The sequence below is a fragment of the Crocuta crocuta genome, unplaced genomic scaffold (genome assembly GCF_008692635.1).
Source record: "Crocuta crocuta isolate KB4526 unplaced genomic scaffold, BGI_CrCroc_1.0 scaffold26, whole genome shotgun sequence".
NCBI lineage: Eukaryota > Metazoa > Chordata > Mammalia > Carnivora > Hyaenidae > Crocuta > Crocuta crocuta.
This window is the reverse complement of record NW_027532249.1, coordinates 17,693,008-17,719,109: the sequence shown is the minus strand read 5'-3', so window position 1 is coordinate 17,719,109 and position 26,102 is coordinate 17,693,008. Positions and strand designations below refer to the sequence as shown.

The 26,102-nt window shown below is 38.9% G+C and overlaps 1 protein-coding gene across 1 annotated transcript in view; it reads left to right on the top strand.

The window, feature by feature from the left end:
- The window catches only part of CHST9 (carbohydrate sulfotransferase 9), a 202,229-nt gene that overhangs the window by 50,291 nt on the left and 125,836 nt on the right, over window positions 1–26,102 (top strand). Inside the window, exon 2 of the mRNA XM_077778177.1 lies at window positions 17,037–17,075. Coding sequence (XP_077634303.1) covers window positions 17,037–17,075 — 39 coding nt within the window. The remainder of the gene's footprint in view (window positions 1–17,036; window positions 17,076–26,102) is intronic.

The window sequence follows — 26,102 nt, the reverse complement described above, 5'->3', positions numbered from 1 at the left end:
AGCATCGCCCTGTAAATTTAATGCAATGTCAGTTTTGATCTAGGTGTTTTGCTCTCCAAAGAGATGCTTAATCTTCTAAACAAAATTGAACTGAATGGATTTCAAAAAAAGTCTGTTGTGGTAACGTGCCAGTACAGATTACCAGCCAAATAACCAACTACACACATTCCCATAGGTAAGTGTATGAATTTGAAACTTAGGCTTAACTATGAAAATATTGATCGGGTAGTGCAATGATCAATGATACCACTTTACTTTCAAGAAGGAAATTAGAAAATTGGGTCTTACTACTTGAATCTAATGTTTTAAATGTAGAAAATTCTGTCTTAATAAAAAAAAATCAGGGGCATCAAGACCAATTGAGATCATACACACAATCGGAAAATCTAATGTTTTAAATGTAGAAAATTCTGTCTTAATAAAAAAAAAATCAGGGGCATCAAGACCAATTGAGATCATACACATGATCGGAAACCACTACAGAAAGCATAAGCCTATGCTAGAAATAATCATTAGTAAAACTGAAAGATATTTACTAACCCATGGTGATTTCCTGGAAATCGTGATATTTACAAAGTTTAATGAGGTCTGTTTAATCTTTTTAGAAATGACTTTAATTATCTTTGTAATAACCAAATAAATATACATAAGAAATCCAAATAATTGGAATGTATAATGAGATATAATTGATGAAAAAAAGACAACTAGATTTACATGAAAATATATGATGTACCAACTAGTTAAGGCACTTCGCTACATAATGAATGTAGGAGATATGCAAATAATTTAGCCATACTGGGGAGAGTGCAGTCCTGACAGGTTTAAAGAATCCTGTTGATTTTTATTTTATTATGGCTTGAGAGTCGTGAATTAAGATTCAGCATTTATTGAAAATATAAGATTCAACATTTATTTTTATTTTGTAATAACTTTAGTAGTTCACTGTTGCTCCCATCTTGGACTTGAGGACATGGAAATACAGAAGAGAAAGCAATTGGCCCAGATCATATAATTATGGAGGAGAAGAATGAGGATTTGAATGCAGGCCCTCCCTCTACTTGGCCAGTTAATGCTTTTTTCTTTTGATTTTGTTGCCCAGATCCAAATCTGCTTCAGTCACCCATTAATTTAAGACTGTGCCGCCATCCTATGTAAAGTCCCATATTCTGTATTCCAGGGGGCGTATAATTTCTTCTGGTCATCATCTACTTCATTTTCTCTTTATGCCTAATTCTTGATCCTACTCCATGTTTCTTCTCCTAGAACAAAACACTCTCCAACCTATATCCGTTCAAATACAGTTCATAGGCCACCCTCCTACATTATCATGTCTAACCAATCTGTATTGGTATGGGGGTGGTTAATAGAACGGGGTTCAGCTCAGCACAGAGTTGGAAACAATATAATATTGAAAGTACTTACTGCGGTTCCAAACATTTGTTGGCCATTTCCTAAAATGGGATTTCTTATTGGTTGTAGCCTTCCTTAGGTTCCAACTGATCACATATTCATATATTCACTGGGCCCCTCCCTTCCCCTTTAGACTGTTTTCCTGATACTTTTTTCAGGGTCATTTAACCTCTCAAAAAAAAATTTGACGAACAGCTCCCTATTTCCTCTTGTTTCGTTATACCAAAAAAAAAAAAAAGAAAGAAAGAAAATAAGGAAAAGAAAAAATAATCCGCCTTTCTTTTTCTCCATACTCTCTCAAACTGTCCCAGGAGTCTCACTTTTATAAACACCAGGGAATTTTCCTAAAGAACCGCGTTCCCCCGAGATGCCACTTCCCTAGAAGGCGAATAAGTTGCTATCATTTGTTTTGTTTTTAATAGCAAATTTTCTTTCTCCTTACATTAGTATTTTTTAACACATACTTATTTTCACATAGTGGTTATGAAAGATAGTAGAATGACAAACATAAAGATCTAAGATCGTTGATTTTTTAGAAATTAAAAAAAAACCCACCCAAACATCCATGCATTCCTTTGAAAACAGACCTACGTCAGACTGAATGAATGCAGCTGGCTGTGAGGTGTTCTTAACATGTAAACTTCCTTAATCGGTATGTATTTTAATTCCATTTATGTGGAATTATGCAGCCTTTAAGATGAAGCATTAAGATGTTTACTGAAGGGCTTTCAGTCACTTAAACACAGGAAGAACAGTTCCTGATGGTGGCTCTTCTTTCTCTCCCTCCACGTTTAGACATGAGAACCTGTATTTGTATGTACCAAGACTAAACATCTTGCCAGGGGACACACATCCCCCTGTGCCCTTCTATGTGGTAGGCAGTGCTTGAAATGTTTGAGATGACAAATAGCCCAGCAGGTCTGGCCTCCTCCCCTCCTGCCCCCGAGCTGCTGGCAATCTATTTCAAATTGTGTGTGCACTGTAGGGTGAAGCATGCACCCGTGAGACACCCCAAGCAGTGTCCTATTGAATATGGGATTAAGCAGAAGTCTCTGGGGGGCTAGCTAGAGAACAAAGGTGCCCATCATCACCAGAGGCACGATCAGTGTAACAGAAGGGTCGTCTCCGATCCACACTTCTTTCAAATGTTTATAGTGTCACATGCAATTCTGTCAAATGTTTCTGAAGTGGCAGAAAAATAAAAATATGCACCAACCACCCTTCACCTCATGGGGACATCATTTGGATGCCAAGAACAAAATCTAGAATTTGAATTCTCTTGAGTCAGAGCTAACCTTGCCATTTTGTTTAAAGCCCATTAATACTTTCTATAGCAACAACAACAACAACAAAAGTCCTTGCTCTGAATAGTAGGCAATGGAGTGCTATGTGTCTATGTTAATTATGGTGGCGTCTGGTTGGGTGGGTACTGTTGGAAGCCAGAGACAGCAGCCTGGCTCCACTGTTGTGCTGACTCGGTGAAAATAATGACAAAGCTCACAACCTGCATTTTTTTCCCCTGGTAAGGCTTAGCTATTCCAAGCGTGTGATGTGGATTTTGTAGCATTATTCTTCACCCTTTGAAATGACTCTTTTCTGTATATATCTATTATCACTTTTCCAGGGTTTCCTAGCAGCTTCTCAAGAACTGAGATCAACCTATTAATGCTCAGTCTTGATTTTTTCCTCCAAATATTTGGCCACGTCACAACAGCTGAAACAGTATATATAGATACAGATGTGTGTGTAGATACAGATATACAGATCTAGATATCTATATACACACACATATCTTTTGATATATATTATTTATATTTGATATAGATCAAATATCTAGATTTAGATATCTATATCTATATAAACTTATATACACACATGCATACCTTTTGACATATATTATTTAGACTATATAAATATCTAAGGGGAGTATCTCTTAGATATTCAGGGTCCTGGAAGAAATCTCCTAGATGTCCTTAGGTATATAAGTGGGTCATACACATGTGGAACTGATACCTCCTCCTTCCAGAGTTACCCCAGAAGAAAGATGGAAAGCAATGTTATGAAGGTTTATAACCCTCCTGGCCTCACCTCCACACCCCCTCACTCAGATATCAGTACAATAGGTTCTACTGGAGGGCAAAAAAAGAAAACCCGTAAATTAAAAAATATATATAATTATGCAAATCAGCTCACAACTTTTTAAAAAAAATTGTAGCAAATAGTGAATTGGGGAATTTAAAATCAAAGTGACAGATTGGGGCTATCTAAACAGCCAATTCAGATAATTTTATGTAAAAAAAAAAAACTTGGATTTTGCACAACAAAGGAAAAAGAATAGAATTGACCCATTTCCAAAAGACTTCAGAGAACATTTTATACAAATGAGAATGGATCATCTATATCCTATAATACCATGAGAGGAGGAAACACTAACCCTGACCCATTTTATTTCTTTTATCCCAGTAAAGTATTTTATTATGATTTTTTCCATTTTTAAATATACAAATAAATATAAGAGTAATTCACTTATAAAGAAATTTGACTGAACTTTATTTATTTGTATTTCACCCCTTTAGGAAGGCATTGCTAGGTGTTTTTTGACATAGGAAACTGGAGACTGCACAAATCAAAAGGATAACTTAAATTAATCTGTATATCTTAATTTCATACAGAAATTAAGCCACCATCACATAAAATCTGAGGGAGAATATATGGTAAACAATGAGATATTTGAAAGTTCTGGGTTCAAATCCAGGATCTAACACTTCCAGGTCGCCTCTCTGAGCCCCTCTTGTTTCCTCATTTATGAACTGCAGGTAAAATGCCTCTTCCTTCCTTTCCTTGGACTATTGTGAGAATTCAGTGAAAACGTATGGGTGCCTATCATTTCTAGGCATTCTTATGGCAACTACCCTCGGTGTGTGTGTGTCAGGACAGACCTGCTCCTATATTTGCTGGGCCTGAGGCAAGACAACCAGTATGGGCTGCCTTTTCTTTCTACCTGCATCGCATCCCTTCCTGCATTGTGAGCGGCAGCATGCACATGCACTGGGACCAGTCTGTATGCACATCTGAGCCCCAGGTGTTCTTTGAATACCCTGTGATGCCTCACTCCAGTGGTGCAGTCTGGTCTGGTGTACCCTCTCTAGAGACCTGGGAAGAAGGCCCATATGGACCCTGCACGGCCTCAGGGGTGATTGGCCAGAGAACTCTGGTATCCCAGCTACTCAGTGCAGGCTCAGAGAGGTGACCTCGCCCAAGATGACCCAATTAAGTGTTATATCCTGGATTTGAACCCTAAAGTTTCAAATATCTCATTGTTTACCACATATACTCCAAGACATCGACTCCCAGAGCAAACACCTTGGCCCTCCTCACCCTAGGTGGAGGTGATGTGTCTGGAAGAGGGCAAGTGTGGACCTTCTAAATGCAGCACCTGGCTGGGGAGTAGTCTTACCCTCACCCTTCCTGGAAACACCTAAAGGCAATGCTCTTTCTGTGAGGTTCAATGTCTACTTTATTTAGCATAGTATATGTAGCTAAATAATTATTTAGCATTCCCAGTTTATTTAGCATGGAATAATATTATTTTGAGGTTGGCCTGTGTGGAATATAGGATGCTTTCAGCTGCAAGTAACTAAAAGCTGTAACTTTAAAAAGTGGGGAGAGTATTAAATAACCCACAGCCAGAAATCCTGAGGTGGGGTGGGCTCAGAGCCTCAGTGGCATCATCTTGGGTGCTTTCCCTTATGTCTTCCTTGCAGCATATTGGTTTTGTCCTCATGTCCAGGCATCATACCCAGATGGGACAATATCCACTGAAAGAAAAGGAAACATTTTCTCCCATCTGTCTCTTTCTATTGGCAAGGAAAACCTTTTGATGAAATTCTTCAATAGGATTCATGTCCTTGGCCAGGAATGTCAAACAGCCACCCAAAGTAAGGGGAACGGGGCCACGGTGATTAGTGTACACCAGTCATGTTTCATCGGTGTCTTGCGAGAGGAGGGTTGGGTACCAGATTGGAATGAGAGGGCAAATGACTGCAGGGTCGGCGCTCAGCTGTGTCTGCCACAGCCAATAAAGCTAGAAAGTTACTCCCCTGCCTCTGGAATGCCGCACTCCGAGGCCTCCTGTGGCTGAAGACAGTTGGAAGAGTCTTCTCGGTGTCCCCAACCCCCTCCTGGGCTCACCTCCACCCACTCCCTGGGGTGCTCTGCTTCCTGTCTTTCTGAATGAGCTGTATCAGAAGGAGCTGGCCGCAGCATTGTGTCAGGGCCCAGTTTGCTTTTTCTGAAATCAGCGTCTCACATGGAACATCAATAAAAGATTTTGCCAGAAAAGAGCTTGTTGAGTTAGGTGTTCTGCTCTTGATTTCTCTTCCCTCCTGAGTGTCTCCCACTCTGTCTCTGTTATTAGATAAAGGCCCATGTCAATTCCCCACTGGAGGCCTCACCCACTGAGCCAGGCCACAGGCTTCTCTAAGGCCCTGCCCTTGACTGTGAATTTCGTGTTGACTCTTTATGGTCACACTGCAGATGTAAAATGCCTATTTTTCTGCCTGTCAAGTAATAGGCCCTCAACATTTGTTCTGTTTTTGCTTTCTCCTCTAAGTATCTGAATGTCGGTGAGCCTCTTCTGCACATAAAATGTACTAGATAATTAACAACTTTTCTAGTAAACTCTGGTAGTCAACCCAGTTTACAGAGGATAGTTTTACAAGATTACAAAGAACATTGCAATGCCTGAGAGCAGTAAATCAATATCCACTGATCTAAGCACACTTTCCTTATTTTCTTCCTTCAGTCCATGAAATAAGAGCTTCCCCGAATATCTAAGGCCCAAACCTTTGATGTGGGTCAATGTGAAGGGAAAAAATGAGTATGATGAGGAGTTTTTAAAGATTAAAATAAAAGGAAAAACTTAGGGCCAGTAGAAATGAAACCCATACTGACATCTCAAAGACTAAAATCCAGCTCACCTCTGGCCTCCACCAGCTTTCTCCACGAGCTAATGAGGTGATGATTAAGAGTATGGGAGAGAGAGCAATGAAATGTGGTCATTTCCTCCAGATGAAAAGCTGCTCAGGATCGGGTGTCTGTTAGCCAAATAAATTGCTGTTTAAAGAGAACAAACTCTGACTTCGCAAGCATAGATGCTGACTGGACTCCTATCATTACCTTCTGTAATGAAATGTTTCCCCTTGTTGCCTTCATACAGAAAATTATCCCTAAATAATATTAATGCTTTTAATTCAACATGGATTTGACGAATTTATCCTTTAAAAGGAAATCTACCTAGGGAAAATAAGGTAATTTTTAATTATTTAGCAGAAATTGCTGCTGAATCTTTTCACTGTTTCAGTTCAGAGGGTTTATATATAATCCAAACCATCAGTGGTGAAGCTTTTGATGCCTGGATGGAGATTTACATGTTGCTGTTTCACACAGGTACCCTTGTTGATGTGTCATAAGTTCTAAGATGCCAGTTAAATGGCAAGTCTCTACTTTCCTTTTGACTGGTAGCCTGGACATAGAGTGACACTGTAATCCTCTTAGAAACCCAAAATATGTATTAATCTACATAGATTGTACTTTAGCCACACTCCTGATAATAACAGATTTTATTCTGTTTTATTTTTTAATAGAGTAAGTTGACATGCTAAACTGCTAAGTAATAAAACATATTTATAGTATAGTTGAGCAAACCATCTTAGGAAAGAAAGAATCTAGCACAGCTGTGAATTCCTGGAGGAAAAAACAGCAGTGTATAGTGGTATATATTGATAGGTATATCAAGAAATATTCTCAGAGAACAGAAAAAAGGAGTTGTTTTTACTATCTGTTGCTGCATACGGATGTATGCCAAAACTTAATGATGTAAAACAGACATTTATTTTGCTTGCAGCTTTGTGGGTTAGGAATTTGGAAAGGGTTCAGCCAGGCAGTTGGTCCCTAATCCACATGGCATGTGCTAAAGTGGCTGGAGCTGAAGAACCACTTCCAGATGGTTTCTTCATTCACACAGCTGGCACCTGGCTTGGGATGGCAGAAAGAGCTAGCTGCTGATCTTGTACCGAACAGGCAGCTCTCCTTCCATGTGACCTCCACGTGTGGCTAGCTTGAGCTTCCTCACAGCATGGCGGTCTCAAGGTAGTCTTACTTCTTGCATTATGGCTGGCTTTTCCCAGACCAAATAGTCAAAGACCCAGGAAATGGAAGCTGCCTGATTCTAAATGTCCAAGTGTAAAAGTTGAGTGTTTCTAGCATATTCAGTGTGTTATACAAATTACTAAGGCCTGGACAGATTCAACAGGAAGGGAATTCAGCTCCTCCGCTTAACATAAGGTCATGTTTATTCTAGCACAGGATTTAATATACATATTATGAAAAGCTTCTTTATTTTACAAAATAATTCGTTCCTCTTTCTTCTGCATAATAACATCCAACAGACAGAATATTATGTCATGTAAAAATACTTAAGCGCGTCTAACTTACTAGAAACATCTTATCGTACAATGCAAAGTATGAACATACACATCCCTGCTTTAGTCAGGAGCTGAAGCATACGTTTGTAAAACTAGCACCCCCATTTTGCAGAGAGACTTAAGACCTGGAAATCACTAGGTATTGTTTTTCTCCCAATCTGACTTCAACATCTAAAGGTCTTCCAAAAAACTTCTCTGCCAAAAATGACTGCCTCAGAATGAGGTTCTGAATATCAAAAAGTTTGCTCCATGATTGAATTCACCCGGGCCAATGTGGGGAATTCGAAAGGAACGGTTGCTTGTCACATTAATTATGTGCTTGTCCGGAGGATCTAAGTAGGAAGACATTCTGTGCTTGACACTGTCCAAGACAACATAAAACTGCTGCTTCTCATACTGGTTTTACCATCTCTTTGCAGAGCAGTCAGCCCAGGAAAAATCTTTGAGCATTCAGTCCTTAGGTTTTCTACTCACTGTGATGGATGGCAGACCCCAGGGCTGGGGAGTGCAGATGGAGTGTCAGCTCTGCCAAGGCAGATGGTCAACCTTGGAGACTTAGCTCTATTGGTAGCGATATGTTTCTGAAGGGCCAGTCTCTGTAGCTCAGTACACACTGTCTGGAGCTCACAGCATGCAGTTGTGCTCATAATGGCCCTCTCTGCCTAGGCGTCCCAGCAGCATATGAACTGACCAAATAAAAATGGATAGAAGAGCAAGTGGAGTTTATCTAAACCTGCAGGAGGGTGTGGGGATCCACAACCATCCAGAGGCTCATCACTGTTGTCTGCTAAGACTAGTGCCGTTTCAGCATCAGCATTAATCCAAACATAAAGGATAAAATAAGTATAAAATAGTATGCCACAGCCTTGGCATACGATTGGCCAAACAGAAACTATGCAGTTTCTACAATCTTATGTAGATCACTTTAGACCAACTAGTCTTTGAATTGGCCCAGCTAAGCTTCTCAGTTCCTGCTCCACAAGGCTTACAATCCTCTCAGAGCCCTGTGTTCGTATGATTTCTTTTGGAATATAGCATCTAACTATCTAACTGAAAAGAACACTGGATCTTGGAAAAGTCAAGTTACTCATGCAAGGTCCTACCTTTGTTGCAAGGAGAAGGTTGTGGCAATGAAGCCTCACGATTTCTAGAATAGCTCTCCCTTTCTATTTAGAGCATACCAGACTGTAGATAGTTCCATAGCTGCTGCCCACTACAAAATGAGGGTAGGGATTCAGACCACAAACCCTGGATTCTAAGATCCTATTAGCTTAGCTCATAATTGGAGAGATTATGTCAATTGTGTGTCATCAAACCCAACTGTATTTGGAAAGAGTTAGGACATGAAAGACAAAGGAAAGGGATTTTCTAAAATGGAAACCACTTCTTTCTTAGAAATTCTAAGGGAAAGCAAGAGAGAGGTTATGGTAAAGATATCAGGAAACTATCAAAGCCTGACCTTTATAATATTTGTGTAAATGTAGCCATTGACCTTGAGAATATTAAGTATTAACGTATGTTAACCAGGGACCACCTGACACAGAATGTTTATAAAGAGAAGCACCTAACAATGCTGTGTACGGCAGTGTCCTGAGCACTGGGGTGAGGGCATCATACACGTGATTGCTTAAGATGTACTCAAACTATTTAGGATTATTATTAAATGTATTATTTTGTGTAACCCTCACAATGACCCCGTGAAGTGGAAACTACTCTTATCCTCATTTCCAGATGAATACAATGTGATTTAGAGAGATTAAATGATGTGCCCAGCATCCCACACTGATTAAGTGGCCAGAGCTGCAGACCTGAGCTCTTTGCCGTCCACAGGGCCACCCCAATCACCACAGCCAGTGAGCTCAGAAGACGTAAAAATTTCTGTGCTCATATTCCAACCGTCCACTGGCTGGAGCCTTGTGACTATGACAAAAAAAATGTCTGAGCCTCCTTTCTCCATTGGCAAATGGATGTCATTATCTATTCCATGGAGTTACTGCAAGGGTTTAGAGTGCCCAACTCATCATAAGTACTAAATAAATGCTAAACTACTAAAAATATATATGTATACAAAGTCTGAAGGTCTTTGGCATGCTACTTTTGAACAATGGTGATTAGGTACTTAGCAGTTAAAATAAGCCATTGAGTCATTCAAACACATCATTTGATAAATAATAAATAGCTAATAAAAAATCTGCTGAAATGTTTTTAACAAAATAATTTATTCAGGCAACCCTCAAAACCTAGGGACTGATTATTTATAGCTTATGGATATCCCAGTTTTTACTCCTCCCTACCCTTTGGCCCAACTTTTTTTTTTTTTTTTTACTTCTCGCTATTTATTTGCCACTTAGCAGGTAATGATTTGGNTTTTTTTTTTTTTTTTTTTTTTTTTTTTTTTTTACTTCTCGCTATTTATTTGCCACTTAGCAGGTAATGATTTGGCAAAACTATTTAACCAAATTTTTACACAGCTTCCTTACCTGAAATGGGTATATTTGCAAAGCCTTATGATACCGTGAAAATAAATTAATCCATATGTGGATAGTATAACATGACAGGCTTAAGAAACATTGGCTACTATTATTAGCATGACTATAATAATAGCACTCATGTAGTATCACTTGGAAGTGATAATGGAAGTAAAATTCAAATTGTTCCTGCTTTCATTTGGAATATCAGAGATGGAGAAAGAGAGAAATGTCTTGTGTACACACACATACACATACATGGGAGAAAAAGGAGGTGGAGGGGGAGGAGGAGGAAAAACAAAAAGAAGCCGATAATGAGAAGATACTCTACGTTTCATCCCAGAGTCACATAGCTCATGGGCACCCATGGTTAAGGTGAGAAATCAGTCCATCTAACCCCGAAGACCATGTTCCTTTCACTGGATCATGTTGTTTTCCATTGGAAGAAATTGACTAAGAAGATTTTGCATTTAGGTGGACCTCATATATTCATATTCTCTCTCATTACAATTAGTAAGCAAGGATTTTTGGCATATTAATACCTAAATCAGCAATAGTTTTTTAAGTTATTGATAAATGTATTTTTTCCTTATTATGCAAAAGCATATTCTAAAGACCATTTTTCTCATAAGTCTTGCGTTAAAATAGCTAAACATGGTGATGGGGCAATGGTGGTGGCCTGGCTTTGGGGCTGGCTCTGCAAATCAGCTAGCACTGTAACCTCATTAACTGGGTCATTTGAAGTGAGTAAATCTTAAAGCCCCTTCCTCTCTTAGAACCTATAAAGTAAACAAAATTAAAAGCTTACCGCCTTCTACTTTTCCTGTTAACTCAAAAGTATAGAACTACAGATTCTCATTATCCAAAAATATTGCCAATGTTTTTCCATTAAAATCCATGAGAAACAAAAATGATCTTAAAAAATTCATGGGAGTTAGCATTATATTATCGGGTAGTTATATTTCTCTTCTTCGCCCCTACCCCGCCACCTTTTTTTTTTTTAAATAAGTAGCATGTGCACAGTAATTTTCCTTGTCATGATTCTATGCCTTCTTCATAGTGCATTTTGCCAAAGCAACATCGGACATAAATGAACATTCTCAGGTATCCTAGCAACAGGATGTGATTAATCATACCTCAGCGCAGGGCAGATAAAATGCCTGCGAGGGAACGCGAACTCAGAATTGGCTACTGAGAAATTGGTAGTGCGGTGAGGGAAGCTTGATAAGATTCCTTGACAGACTTTATTATACAAAGATGGAAGCAGGTAGAAAGTATATTTCAGAGACAAGACTATATCTGAGTATAAAAATATAGTACATATGTATCACCTATACATGAATGTAGTACATGTATATGTACATGTGTGTATATAAGCATGTGCCTACATATGCATACATATATGTACATATACACACTATATGTATATACATATATAGTGTGTGTGTATATATATAAGCTTTTCTGTTCCTGCTCATAGGAACAGAATCCTCTCATGGCCCTGTTTGTATGATTTCTTTTGGAGTGTAGTATCTACCTGTCTAACTAAAAAGAACACTGGATATTGGAAAAGTCAAATTGCTTATTCAAGGCCCCACCATTTGTTGCAAGAAGAAAGTTGTAGCACATATATATATATACATACAAAATTTCCTTTCCATTAGAAGTGGCATAATATATAAGTTGTCATACAAGCACCCCTCCTCATTATTGGTGAGGCATCACTGGATTGCCATTTATGTCCCCATGGTTTTAAAAGATCAGAAACCATCACTGTGACTAAGGTGTGGCTTCCGTACTGAAGTGCAGAAATGTGTTATAAATTGATATATAGTTAACGTTCCTCCATGGAACAATATCAATAACTTTAAGCCTAAAAGAGCTTTTAAAAATAGCAATGCTCCATTTATATAAATAGGTAGTTATGACAGGTGGGATTTTAATGTTCAATTAAATACATTTTCTCGGAAGAAAAGTTTTCCCCGACAAATTCCATTTTTGTGAGATTACTGGCCATTTTTATTCTCCCAAGAGGAGAGCAGCATCCAGGTTTCAAAAAAAGTTAGGTGCAAACCATACCGTAATGTTTTGTTTTTAAACTAGAATCTGTGATAAAATAAAGCATGACTAAGGAAACATGCATGTTGATTTTTCTGAAAGCCTCTCTGTTATTTTATCACCCACTCTTCTAATATAATCGTTTTCTAGGGTGTCAGTTGTAATGTAAATACCAGTTACAACGCTGTTCTGGGCTGTACTTGCACTCGGTGTTAGCAGTACTAAAATTTGCCTCATGTTCTCTAGCATTTTAAGGAGAGCTGGGGCATTTCATAGCTCTCTGGGTGCACTGACTCAATCCCAAGCATTTGTGTCCAAGGCTCTACACGGCACGAGGAGACAGAGGTGTAGAATACACACCCCTTGCCCTAATAGAGGCCGGTTGGAGAAACACACTTGCAACTAATTACGAGCCAAATGTCGGAGTTAGAACTGTGACAGAGGTATAAATAAAGGGGTGAATGGGCATGGCAGAAGGGTGGTTAATTCTGCAGGGAGTGGAGAGTTGGGATGGCGCAAAGCAGAAGACTTCACAGAAGGGCTGTGATTCAGTTCTAAAGGATGAACAGAGTTCTGATAGGCAGGACCCACATGTCAGGACATTCCAGGAACAGGGGCAGCTTGCACAGGGAGTTGGGATGGGAGGTGGGATTCTCGGCATAACTGGTCAGTGTTCTAGATGGTACCTGAGGGATGGTAGAGATGGTAGGTTGTGGCCAAATCTTCCAGGGTCGTAAATGTCACATTTGGGCATGTGGATTTTAATCTTTAGTCATGATTCAACTCAAGGACCAAAAAGCCATCTGTAAAATCAATGAAATCAGTTACAGGTGTGTAGAAAATAACCCCAGGAAGAAAGTTAGTATCGCCTTTGTGAACTGGGGGAGGGGCAGTGAGAAAGGAGAGTGTAGCTCCAGGGCCTGTGGAAAGAGAATGGAGTGGAGTGAGGGCCGTATAGGTGTGGATGTTGCGTGAAAGGGAGAAGCTGGTGACTCTGAGGCTTCATGTTTGGGGGTGTGAGCAGACTGGAGGACAACTCCAAAGACAAGCAATTCTGTAGGGACATACAATGATTTCAGTTCAGGACATGTGTTATAGTGCCGTATGAAACACAGAGGGAGATATCTGGTAGGCCTAAAATCTAGGTAGACTTTGGAGCTAGAGATATGGGTGTCAGAATCATCTCTTTCTTTCTTTGTTTTTATGTTTGTTTGTTTGTTTTGGTCTGCTTGTTTTTGAGAGAGAGAAAGAGCACATGAGCAGGAAAGGGGCAGAGAGAGAGGGAGAAAGAGAGAGAGAGAAACCCAAGCAGGCTCCGAGCTGTCAGCACAAAGCCCAAGGCAGAGCCCAAACCCACAAACCTTGAGATCATGACCTGAGCCAAAACCAAGAGTCAGATATTTAACCAACTCAACCACCCAGGCACCCCTAGAACCACCTCTTAGTATGAAGGCACACTGGAAGAATGAGGGGCAAGATCACCCTCATTTGGAGCAAGATAAAGGGACTAAACAAGAAACCTAGAGGGTCATCTCCAGTTAAGCAGTACTCTCTGTGTCCCTTAATCAACATCATATTGTTCTCACTAGTTTTTATTTTTCTAGTTTGCAGTCTAGTGCATATGTAACTAGGAAGAGATATCTAAACTGATTCCTGTAACAGAACTAATAGCATCATAAAACTAATAAATAACATTTATATAGCACTCTACAGTTTACAGAGCCCTTGCATACAACACAGGGGCAGAGGATTGTTTAAGGTCTCAGTGAAAAACCGTTACCACAAGGCCTTCCAGCCTCCCTTCTGAAAGATCTCGTGTGAGATTCCATTTCTTGCTGGCTCTGCGTATTGAATTATTTACTACTCACCACATTCCAGAGAGGCAAGTTCTGATCCTCACTCTACAGAGAGAAAATCGGGGAGACTGACTGATTTGCCACAAGTCACACACTGTTGGTGGAGGAAGTGATAAACTAACCCAGACTTCTATAATAAAATTGTCTGTTACTGTATAACAATTTACCCCAAATTTAGCAGCTGAAACCAACAATAAACATCTAGCATCTCACACAGTTTCTCTGGCATGGCTAACTGGATGGTTCTGGGGCCTCCCATGCAATGGCAGACAAGGAGTCTGCCAGAGCTGTGGCCATCTGAAGGTTCGACTGGGGCTGGTGGACAGACTGCTCATGAGCCTGGCAAGTTGATGGTGACAGCTGGCAGGAGACCTCAGTTCCTTGTCACATGGGCTTCTCCATTGAGTTACTTGAATGTCCCCATAGTATATTATCTGTCTTCCTCAGAGAGAGTAATCTGAGAAAGCAAGATGGAAACTATAATGGTTTTAAGGCCCAACCTTGGAAGTCACATTCCATCATTTCTGCAAAATCCTCTTGATTACACAAGTCAGTCTAAATCACTATAGGAGGGGACCATGCAAGGACACAGGTACCAGGAAGAAGAAAGACAATGGTCATTGGGAGTATCTTAGAGACTGAGTATCACACCATATTATTTATCCCCAATACTCTCATTGTCAACTTTCAGAATTTATGACTCAACCTTCTGCAAATTAAAGACTTTCCAAAGAGATGCTTGTCTTGAAACATTTTATAATTCAGTATTCAAATAACATTGTTTAAATTGGTAAAAATGTTTGAGGCTCTAGTATTGAAAAATTTGTAATCAAACAGTAAACAGTTGCTTGCCTGATTAAAAAAAAAAAAACTTAAATGAGAAGGTACCCCCATCACACTTGGTAATGAATGAAGTCTTTAAGTGGACTCCTCATGTCATTTATCTGGTTGAATCATTGAAATAAATCGTATCAAACAAGACCTCTGGAAATCACCCAAATGAATAGAATGTGCCATTAATCAAGATGCCAGTTAGATGAATTCTACGCTTTTGGCGGCTGCATGAGAAAAAGCTTGTACATTGTCCACCTTATATTTTAAGATTTTTAACAGACAGGAAAGCCTGGTAGAAAAACTTAGATAAAGTTTACATGCCACTTGCATGTACTGTACACACTCTCAGTAACTCGGTAACTCCATCTGAGATATGCTGAAAGGTGACAAGAAAGTGACGGCCAGAGGGGGCCCTCGCTTGCTAATCACAAAACCAAGGCTCTCACCTCCACAGTGTTGTTGCCACACAGCAGTGCCCTGAGTAGAATTCCTCATCTAAGCCTGTAGCCATAACGAAACATCCCCTAGCCTGGGTTTTGCTCCTCCTCAGGCTGTTGCCCTATCTCATTCATTTGTGTGCTGCTAGATTTCATGAATCAGAAGCCATTTCCTCAACCTCGTCTTCCTCACCACCCTCTAGTCTTCAGGCTCTCAGAGTATCTTGTGTTCCCCGCCCCTGCTCTGCCAAACCTGCTCTCTCACAATCCAGCAACTATCACATGAACCCAGCAAATGCAGAGCTGTGAGTCCCCACCATACTTCCTAAATTTATCTGTGGCACACACGACTCTGTGCTCTGTTAATCTCTGTGGATCTCTGCCTCTTCTGTCTTCTCGTAGTCCTACATCACAGAAGAAAAGTAACATTTTTTTTCTCTTGATCCCTTTCCTCAGCCTCACCCTCTAGTGCTGCCTGCCTTTCTGTTCCCATTCCCTACCTCAGCTCCAGCCATCTTTGCAAAATGGACCTTTTCTACATCCATAATTTAGGTTCTGATCTCTCTCCCAGGTCCTGTGTCTCTAGAAGACTTCAAACTCAGTAAGTCTAAAACTGAACTGGTCATCCCCATGCCTCTATCACATTGTACTGTTCCCCCACATTGCATCACCATGTCCAGAGTCACTGAGATAACCATTTGTCTTGACCTTTACTTCTCCCTTGCACTTCACATTTTGTAACTCCCTGGGCCTTCTAAGTCCTGCCTTTCTACCTCCCTCCTCCTGCTGCCATACTCAGTCCATCATCTCTTGCCTAAGCTCTGAGACAGTCATCTATGCAAAACTTTATAGTTCCTAAAGCAAGCTTTAAACACGGCACTTGCCCAAATAGCCTTGCCCTATATAACCCATACTGTGTCTTTTACTGATCATCAGTACTTTCCCTATTTCAAATTTCCCAGATTGCATGTATCTTTTGAGGTCCAGATCAAATATCATTTTTTCTTTAACTTTGTGGGCACCCCTTTATTTTTTAAAATGATTACTTCATCCTCTCATATCTTTAAACATTTTGTACCTTTTGGAGCACAACTTATTTCATATTGCATTGTCTGTCCTTTATTTGGCCAAGTAAGTTGTAAGCAGGTTGCTCACTTATTTAACTCATGTGTTTCTCCCCAGTTTGTGCTATGGGGATTTGATCCTTGTAAGTTTATTGTTGAGTAAATGACTCTTACTAAAAGGATTTTTAAAACTCAACAGCATATTTTATTTCACGCATCCTCATTCATTGTTGGCTTTCATAAATTGGTTTGAGAGCATTTTTCATCCCCTTTAACTCTGCCCATGCCCAGTCGTCTCTAGAAGCATACTGGACACAGCTGAGGAGTGATTATGTTTGGAAATTGCTGTAAACAGGGTTTCCTTTTAGTTGTAGCTTGTTCTCATGGACCCACTCTGTAACTGACCTGACACTTCTCATTTCAGGGAGAATGGAGAAGAAAAGAGAACAAAAAGCAACTTCAGGTAAGATTTGGACTAATTAGTTCCAATTATTTCCTGTTTTTACTTTCACCTTTAAAAAAACTCTACTTGCAATTGAATATTCTAAAACCCACACTAAAAAAGTAATGGTTTATGGTCCTACAATTGATTGACACTAAATTAATTAAAATAAATTAACACATTTAGCTTTTTCACTTTCACATCAATCATGTCCTTCTCATTCTCTCGCTCTATTCAAAAGAAAATGACACAGAATGTGATTTTTTTATCATTCCCTATTAAAAGGTAAGTCTTATAACCACCAACTTTTAAAATTGGAGTTGTAACAGTTGACAACCAGTTTATTTGCCCAAATATCAATGAATCTTTATTATTTGTCTTAAAACCATTTATGGAGTCAATTTTTTCAGGACAGTGTTGACTACTTAACCAAAAAGAATCTTTAAATTTTGAAGGGTTTGTAAGAATTATTCCCTTCCTAAATTCTAATGTATATCCGGAAGTGAATGATGTTTTGACACAGTGCCATTGTGCAGAGTAGGGGCCACTATTTGCTGACTGATACAGAAATAAGTTTTTAAACTTCCAGATTTGTATTGCTTGGTTTTTGGCTTGAAGTCATGAGGTATGATAAAAGTGTATTTGCCAAGTAAATCTTTGCAAAAGGGCAATCTTCCAGCTTCCGGTGCCTAAAAATTGCCAGTTATCCTAGAGAATTCTAATTTTGCCTATTTACTGGTGCCCACCACCCTTCCCAAATGTCTACCAACCCATTATTCTATGACATGTGCCAGATGCCAACATAAGGACACATTGTTCCCAGCCACCATCTTCTTTTAAATGCATTTTTTTTTGTCTCATAACAAGACAAACTGTATTTGTCTGTTTGCAGTGTGTGTCTACAAACAGTGTGGTCAATAGAAGATAAAAATCTGATTTAATAAAAAATGTACAAACAACCTAAGCCCCTGTCCCTTTTCTCCCTCTCAATCCTAGCATTCATCTTAGACAGCTGAGCAATGTACTACCTGTATGACTTCCCTCTTAAATGTTATTGTTTGCATTCTCTTTGTGGATCTTTTAAAGCTTGATCATTAATACCAAAAAGAAAAAAACTGTGAAGGCAAGAAAATGTCTTTTCTCCTCACAGATGTGATTACCTCCACAATAGCTCCTTGGGGGAAGATTATTTATACTGTTTCTAAAATGCTGCTGTTATGATCCTATAGGTACTAGCTTAAAGAAACTTTACAGTTTGAGAGAAAGCTAAATTGGCCACAGTGGTAAACCAGATGTCTCTTTCAGTTCCCTTGGTATTCATGGATTCTAATATTCTTTGTGACCAAAGGTGACACAAAGAGCTAGAGACAAAGGCAGAACAAGAACTCCGGTTCCTTGACTCCTTATTCTTTTCAGTGTCTCGTCACCCTGACCTTCCTTACAAATCAAAGCACCAGTCACTTCAATACCGTGTTGAATTTCTAGCTTAATAAAATATTTTTCAACAATTGGAAAATCTTTTTAAGGCAACAAGGTCTTTGCAGGGAACACTAGTCACCAGGGTTATGAGCAAACTCCTTTTATTAATGGAACTAATCTACCTCAACTGATTCACAGCTTGTCAGTGTGTCTGATTTTTAGGAGAAAGTGAAAGAAACTTTATGAGAAGGTGAAGTCAAAGATAGTTAACAGGGGTGCCTGGGTGGCTCAGTCGGTTAAGCGTCTGACTCTTGATATAGGCTCAGGTCATGATCTCACAGTGGTGAGATCCAGTCCTGTGTCAGGCTCTCATTGGGTGTGGAGTCTGCTTAAGATCCCTTCTCTCCCTCCTCCTCTGCCCCTCCCTCACTCGTAGTCTTTGTCTCTCTCACACAAACAAACAACAAAAAAACAAAAAACCTGTTAACTGACAGAGTTCAAATTATTGGGGAAATTTACTAGACTCCTCATCATTTCAAAGAACACAAATCGAGTCCTGACAAAATCTATTTTTGTAAAAGTAGTCTGAGTTTTGAAAATTGAGACCTAACCTTTGTCAATGTAGTCATAATTATCACCGTCTTCGGTTTGTGATGCTAGTCTGAATATGTGCATCTTTAGATGTCAGGAATGTCATGGGTATCCCTGCTTCTGACATCTGCAAGGACTTCTTTGTATCACCTGTTGTTCATTCTGCTCAGATTCTGTGTCCTATCTGCTGAACTAGAGAATGTTCCCACACCCTTTTCTTTGTAGCAGATCCATCTCCCAGCTATAGGAAATCAGCATTAGTTCCTGGACCCTTTCAGTCTACTCCATCTTGTTGTACTCATCGTGATGAAAACCAAGGAAAAAAAGTTATAGACAAAAATATTGCCCATTAAAACAGGGACTTCCAGGACCCTTACTTTTTGATTGGTTAAGGTTGGTTAATTCTTTGTTTAAGGAATCGTGGACTAAGATGAAAGTTACAGAGGTAAGATTTTACTCAGGATAAGAAATAATTTCCTAACAAGGAAACATCTCCAAGACTGGAAAGAATGAGATTATGTTAGCAAAATTGTACGGAGCTTGGGCCATCACCTATAAGGAACGGTAATAAGAGATTCTTAAAGAATTTGGTTTGATCATTGCTAAGGTGCTTTCCAATTTTGTATCTGTGATTCTACTCACCATTATTACTTTATTGAAATGACTCTCCTATGTGTATCTGGATCAACACACACACACCCCTAAATGGTTCAGATTTCATTATATAATGGAATGAATTATGTTCCAAAGCTTAAGCTTAATTAGTTTGGACTGAGTCACTCAGGAAAGCATATAGCCAGTGGGGCTAAGACTATAGAAAAATATTCTCCTGTAGTCAATTTAGCTTCTTTTGGGGAGAAAGTTGTTCCACCCTGATTGCAACCCTGGCTGTACTTTCAAATATGATGTTCTTCTTGATAAACCAGGACTAAATCATAAGACAATATGCATAATCTGGTAAACTTAGCCATTTTGGAAAAATAATTCAAAGCATATAACTCTTGACACTGAACCTGGGAGCCCGTGTCAAATTCATACAACATAGCCAGCAAGAGCAAAGATAAATTTAGCTATCTGGGTTGGTAAAGGATATTTAAAGTATATGGTAATATAATGATAAATAAGGAAAATAGAAGGAGGCAAGTTCCTGATATCATCAATTATCTATTTGCCCATAATTTTTTATGACCCAATTTATTTACCATAAAAATAGAAAAAAATGACAAACGGTATTCCACAGATTTTGTATAAAAACTCCATTTAATTTGGTGAGTTTTCACTTACGGAAAAGAGACCCCTTTTTGGATCAAGGAATTCTTGATATTAAAGAGTAACACAATAAAAAATACAAAGAAGAATTCTCACAGAGAAAGGTGCTTCATAAGTATAGTTTAGAAAAAGCATATTATTTAGAAGGCTTACTAAAGTAGACTATAGAGAAGCCAACTGTTAAATATATATTGTTCCAGATTTTTCTAAGAAAGAGAACCCTTTCAACTCTAGTTAAGTATTAAGTAAAGAATAGTCCTAGTGGGCCAGAGAATGGAGTTACAGGTGGAGAGGATAATGACTATTTTAAAATGAAGTTGCATACTTTTTATTTAAGACATTAGATCATCCCTAAAGTTGGAGAGGTTTGTTCACTTGCATTATTTGCAAAAAGTTACCAGTAAGGAAGAACAATCTTATTTTTTTTCCTCAACACAAAAGGTGACATGTATTAATGAAAATTCAGCAAATGGTAGAACATCTGCTTTGTACAAGCTCAGTCCCTTGTTGCTTACTTTGTGACTGTACTTTGGAAGGGACCGTAATTTGTTCCCTTCTTTGGAATGTCCTAAAACATCAATAGCACCCCAGTTTTAAGACTTTCAACACTCATTGGGGCGCCTGGGTGGCTCAGCCGGTTAAGCGTCCAACTTCGGCTCAGGTCATGATCTCATGGTTTGTGGGTTCAAGCCCCGCATCGGGCTCTGTGCTGACAGTTCAGAACCTGGAACCTGTTTCAGTTTCTGTATCTCTCTCTCTCTCTCTGACCCTCCTGTTCATGCTGTCTCTGCCTCTCTCTTAGAAATAAATAAAAGAAAAAAAATTTTTTTAATGACTTTCAACACTCATTTAACATGCAGCCATTCAGGAGTTTAAAAAATAGTTAAATAAACAGGACAGGGATGTCCCATTTCACCACTGTTGTTCAACATAGTGTTGGATGTTCTAGCCTTGTAAATCAGACAACAAAAAGAAATGAAAGGCATCCAAGTCAGCAAGGAAGAAGCAAACTTTCACTCTTCACAGACAACATGATAGTCTACATAGAAAACCCAAAAGACTCCACCAAAAAATTCTAGAACTGATACATGAATTCAGCAAAGCAGCAGGATATAAAATCAATGTACAGAATTCAGTTGCATTTCTATATACCAATAATGAAGCAGCAGAAAGAGAAATCAAGGAATTGATTCCATTTACAATTGCACTGAAAACCATAAAATATCTAGGAATAAATCTAACTAAAGAGGCTTTTGCCTCTATACTATATATACTCTGAAAGCTACAGAAAGCTTATGAAACAAATTGAAGAAGACACAAAGGAATGGGAAAACATTCCATGCTCATGGATTGGAAAATGTCAATACCTCCCAAAGCAATCTATACATTCAATGTAATCCCTATCAAAATAATACCAGCATTCTTTACAGAGCTAGAAAAAATAATTCTAAAATTTGTATGGAGCTGCAAAAGACCCTGGATAGCTAAAGTAATGTTGAAAAATAAAACCAAAGCTTGAGGCATCACAATTCCAGACTTTAGACCTTATTACAAAGTTGTAATCATCAAGACAATATGGTAGTGACATAAAAGCAGACACATAGATCAGCGGAACAGCATAAAGGACCCAGAAATGGACCCACAAATGTATGGCCAACTAATCTTTGACACAACAGGAAAGAATATCCAATGGAAAAAAGACAATCTTTTCAGCAAATGGTGTTGGGGAAACTGGACAGCAACATGCAGAAGAATGAACCTGAACCATGTTCTTACACCATACACAAAAATAAACTCAAAATGGATGAAAGACCTAAATGTAAGACAGTAAACCATCAAAATCCTAGAGGAGCAAACAGACAACAACCTCTTTGACCTCAGCCGCAGCAACTCCTTACTAGACATGTCTTCAGAGGCAAGGGAAACAAAAGCAAAATGAATTATTGGGACTTCGTCAAGATAAATAGCTTCTGCACAGCAAAGAGAACAATCAACAAAACTAAAAGGCAACTGATGGAATGGGAGAAGATATTTGCAAATGACATATCAGATAAACAGTATCCAAAATCTTTAAAGAACTTATCAAACTCAACACGCAAAAAAAAAAAAAAAAACAAATAATCTAGTGAGGAAATGGGCAAAAGACATGAACAGTTTTCTAAAGACGACATCCAGATGACTAAAAGACATATGAAAAGATGCTCAACATCACTCATCATCAGGGAAATACAAATCAAGATTACAACGAGATACCACCTCACACTGGTCAGAATGGCTAAAATTAACAACTCAGGAAACAACAGATGTTGGTGAGGATGTGGAGAAAGGGGAACGTGTTTGTGTTGTTGGTGGGAATGCAAACTAGCACAACCACTCTGGAAAACACTATGGAGATTCCTCAAAAAATTGAAAATAGAAGGGTGCCTGGGTGACTCAGTCAGTTAAGCATCCAATTTTGGCTTGGGTCATGATCTCATGATTTGTGGGTCCATGCCCCACTTTGGGCTCTGTGCAGACAGCTAAGAACCTGGAACCTACTTTAGATTCTGTGTCTCCCTCCTTCTGTGCCCTCCCCCACTCATTCTCTCTCTCTCTCTCTCTTTCTCTCAAATAGATAAACACTTTTAAAAAAATAAAAATAGAGCTACCCTATGACTTAGCAATTGCGCTACTAGGTATCTGTCCGAAAGATACAAGAATGTTGTTTCAAAAGGTCACATGCACCCCAATGCTTAGAGCAGCACTATCAACAATAGTCATATTATGGAAAAAGCCCAAATCTTCATCAACTGACAAATGGATAAAGAAGATGTGGTATATATATATAATGGAATACTACTTAGCAATCAAAAAGAATGAAATCTTGCCATTTACAACAACATGGATGGAACTAGAATATATTATCTAAGTGAAATAAATTAGTCAGAGAAAGATAAATATATGGTTTCACTCATCTGTGGAATTTTAAGAAACAAAACAGATGAACGTGGGGAAAGGGAAAAAAAAATAAGATGAAAACAGAGAGGGAGGCAAACCAGAAGAGACTCTTAAATACAGAGAGCAAACAGGATTGCTGGAAGGGAGGTGGGGGGATAGGCTAAATTGTTGATGGGAATTAGGGAGGGTGCTTGTTGGGATGAGCACTAGGTGTTAGATGAAAGTGATGAATCACTAAATTCTACTCCTGAAATCATTACTATACTATATGTTAACCATTAGATTTTTAAAAAATTTGAAAAAGTAGATACTTAATGAATTCTTCCATCTGTATGGTAATAACATGTTCACTTATTATATGTTACTCATTTATTAAATGAAGATTTTCAAGTGGATTCGCATTTAGCATGTTTTTTTCCTCTGTACTGTTACTATTTTTGCAGTGGTTTTTGCCTTGGTTCCTATACACTGTCAAAAAAAAAAAAAAGAAAAACCTCAATAATCAGCATGAGAAGACCTAATTTGTTATTGTTTTAATTATTGGTCAACAACATTAACTTATAAAGTTAATAGGCAAATCCTATTAGGACAAATACATTTAAATAAACTATTATTATTTAAAAGCCCATAATTGAAGAATAATGAGAATCATTATTCTAGTTAGAATCAAACCTAAAAATGTGTATCTTCCTAACTTGTTAAAGTTACAAAATCCCTTCTCACTCAGTACTCCTGTACTGTGTATTTGAAAGGTGCTGACCAAGTAGACCATAAAAGTTCTTATCATAAGAAAAAAAGAAAAAGATATTTTAACTATGTGTAGTGACAGATGTTAACTAGACTTAGCATGGTGATCATTTTGCAATGTATATAAATATCAATCATTGTATTGTATACCTGAAAGTAATGCAATGTTGTACTTGAATTATATCTCACTTAAAAGAAAAAAAAAGCTCTTGCCTTGACAAGACATCTCATTTGGTGCCACAAAGGGTGAATTTCTTTTTTAATTAAAAATTTTTTTCAATGTTTATATATTTTTGAAAGAGAGACAGACAGATAGTGTGAGCAGGGGAGGGACAGAGATAGAGGGAGACACAGAATCCGAAGCAGGCTCCAGGCTCCGAGCTGTCAGCACAGAGCCCAACACAAGGCTTGAACCCACAAACTGTGAGATCATGGCCTGAGCTGAAGTTGGACACTTAACTGACTGAGCCACCCAGGCACCCGAAGGCACATTTCTTAGTTGATCCATTCAGTTTGCTAAACACTTTTGTGGTCCAGGTTTTGTGCTTGATATTATAAATATGATGTTAAATAAGATATAGTGTTTATGTGCTCAATTCATTCACTTTCAGCTGGGGAAACAAAGTTAGGACAGATGATTATAATACAGTGAAGAGTGCCTTTTCAAGAATTACTGGGTGTCATAAGGATGTCAAAGAAGTCTTCATGGNAGACTCTTGAATGCTGACAAAAACTGAGGACTGATGGATGTGGGGGGGAGGGGGGGATGGGCATGGAGGAGGACACTTGTGGGGATGAGCACTGAGTGTTATGTGGAAACTAATTTGATAATAAACTATTTGTAAAAAAAAAAAAAAAAAGAAGTCTTCATGGAAGAAGGGTGACTTGAGTTGAGCCGTGACTGGAACTTACCAGGTAGAAAAGGGGAAAGAGCTGTCTGTCCAGAGAGACAAAGACACGAAAAAAGATGGTCTATTGAGAGTACAGTCCATGGTCTAATAAGACTGGAGCACAGTCATAAGCAGACAAGAAGCAGGACATTTGGCCAAAGAGGTTGGCATGAGCCAGAATCAACAGGGACCACTGTGCCATTCCATGCATTGGGACTTTATCCAGTAGGTGTTGGAAGCCAAGGAAATGCAAGGAATTATATGATCCATTTGCATTTTATCGAAATCCTTCCAGAGGAAGTATGAATTGAAAGGGTAATTTGCTAGGGGCAGGAAAATCAGGTAGTATGCCACTTTAATTTTTAAGAATGAAAAGGTGAAGTTCTGAGGGATCTTTACTAAGACGGTGGCATGAGAGAAGGAGCTGAGGAAATAGAATGAAGATATATTTACAAAATAGAATTGGCCTGTTCCATTGGATCTGGGAGGTAAACGAGGAGGACTTCTAGGTTTCCAGCCTAAGAAATGAGATGAATAGTCCATCCTGCTTCAAAAAAAAGAAAGGACTGGCCAAGCACGACAAATGCCACAGAGACATCAAATAAAAGAAGCACTGAAATTATCTATTGAAGTTGGAGGAACAGTCAGCTGGTCACCACAGAGGAATGATTTTTCAGGAGCGCTATAAATGAAATCTAGGTAGCAATGGGTTGAATGAGGGAGTTATAAACAAATGAAAACAAATGTGGACTTGTTCTCTCATGGAGTGTGTCTGTGAAGGGGAAGAACAGAGACAGAGACATAATCATGAAATCAGCAAGGGAGGGAATCGATGTTTATTGAGGACCTGCTATTTCAGGCTCTGGGCTCAGTGCCTTCTATTGTACCCTCAAAACGAGCTCCTAAGTCTTGTTTGTGGTTAACATTTTAAAAATTAGGAAACTGAGATGTAGGGAAGTCAAATAACTTGCCTTAAGCACCCAAGATTAGCTGGTGGAGTCTGAAATGGAATCTCGACAGCAGCTTGTGGAGTCAGCGGGTGCTATCTGGGAGGTAATTTGAAATGAAGGGTTGTCCACTTTTCTTCCCAGTTCAGCATTCAGTGAGGTCAGGCACATAGGGTAAGTGGGTCATGGTGGGAGTATTTGCACCACGGAAAGTGGCAAACATTACAAACCGGAGTCGATCGATTTGT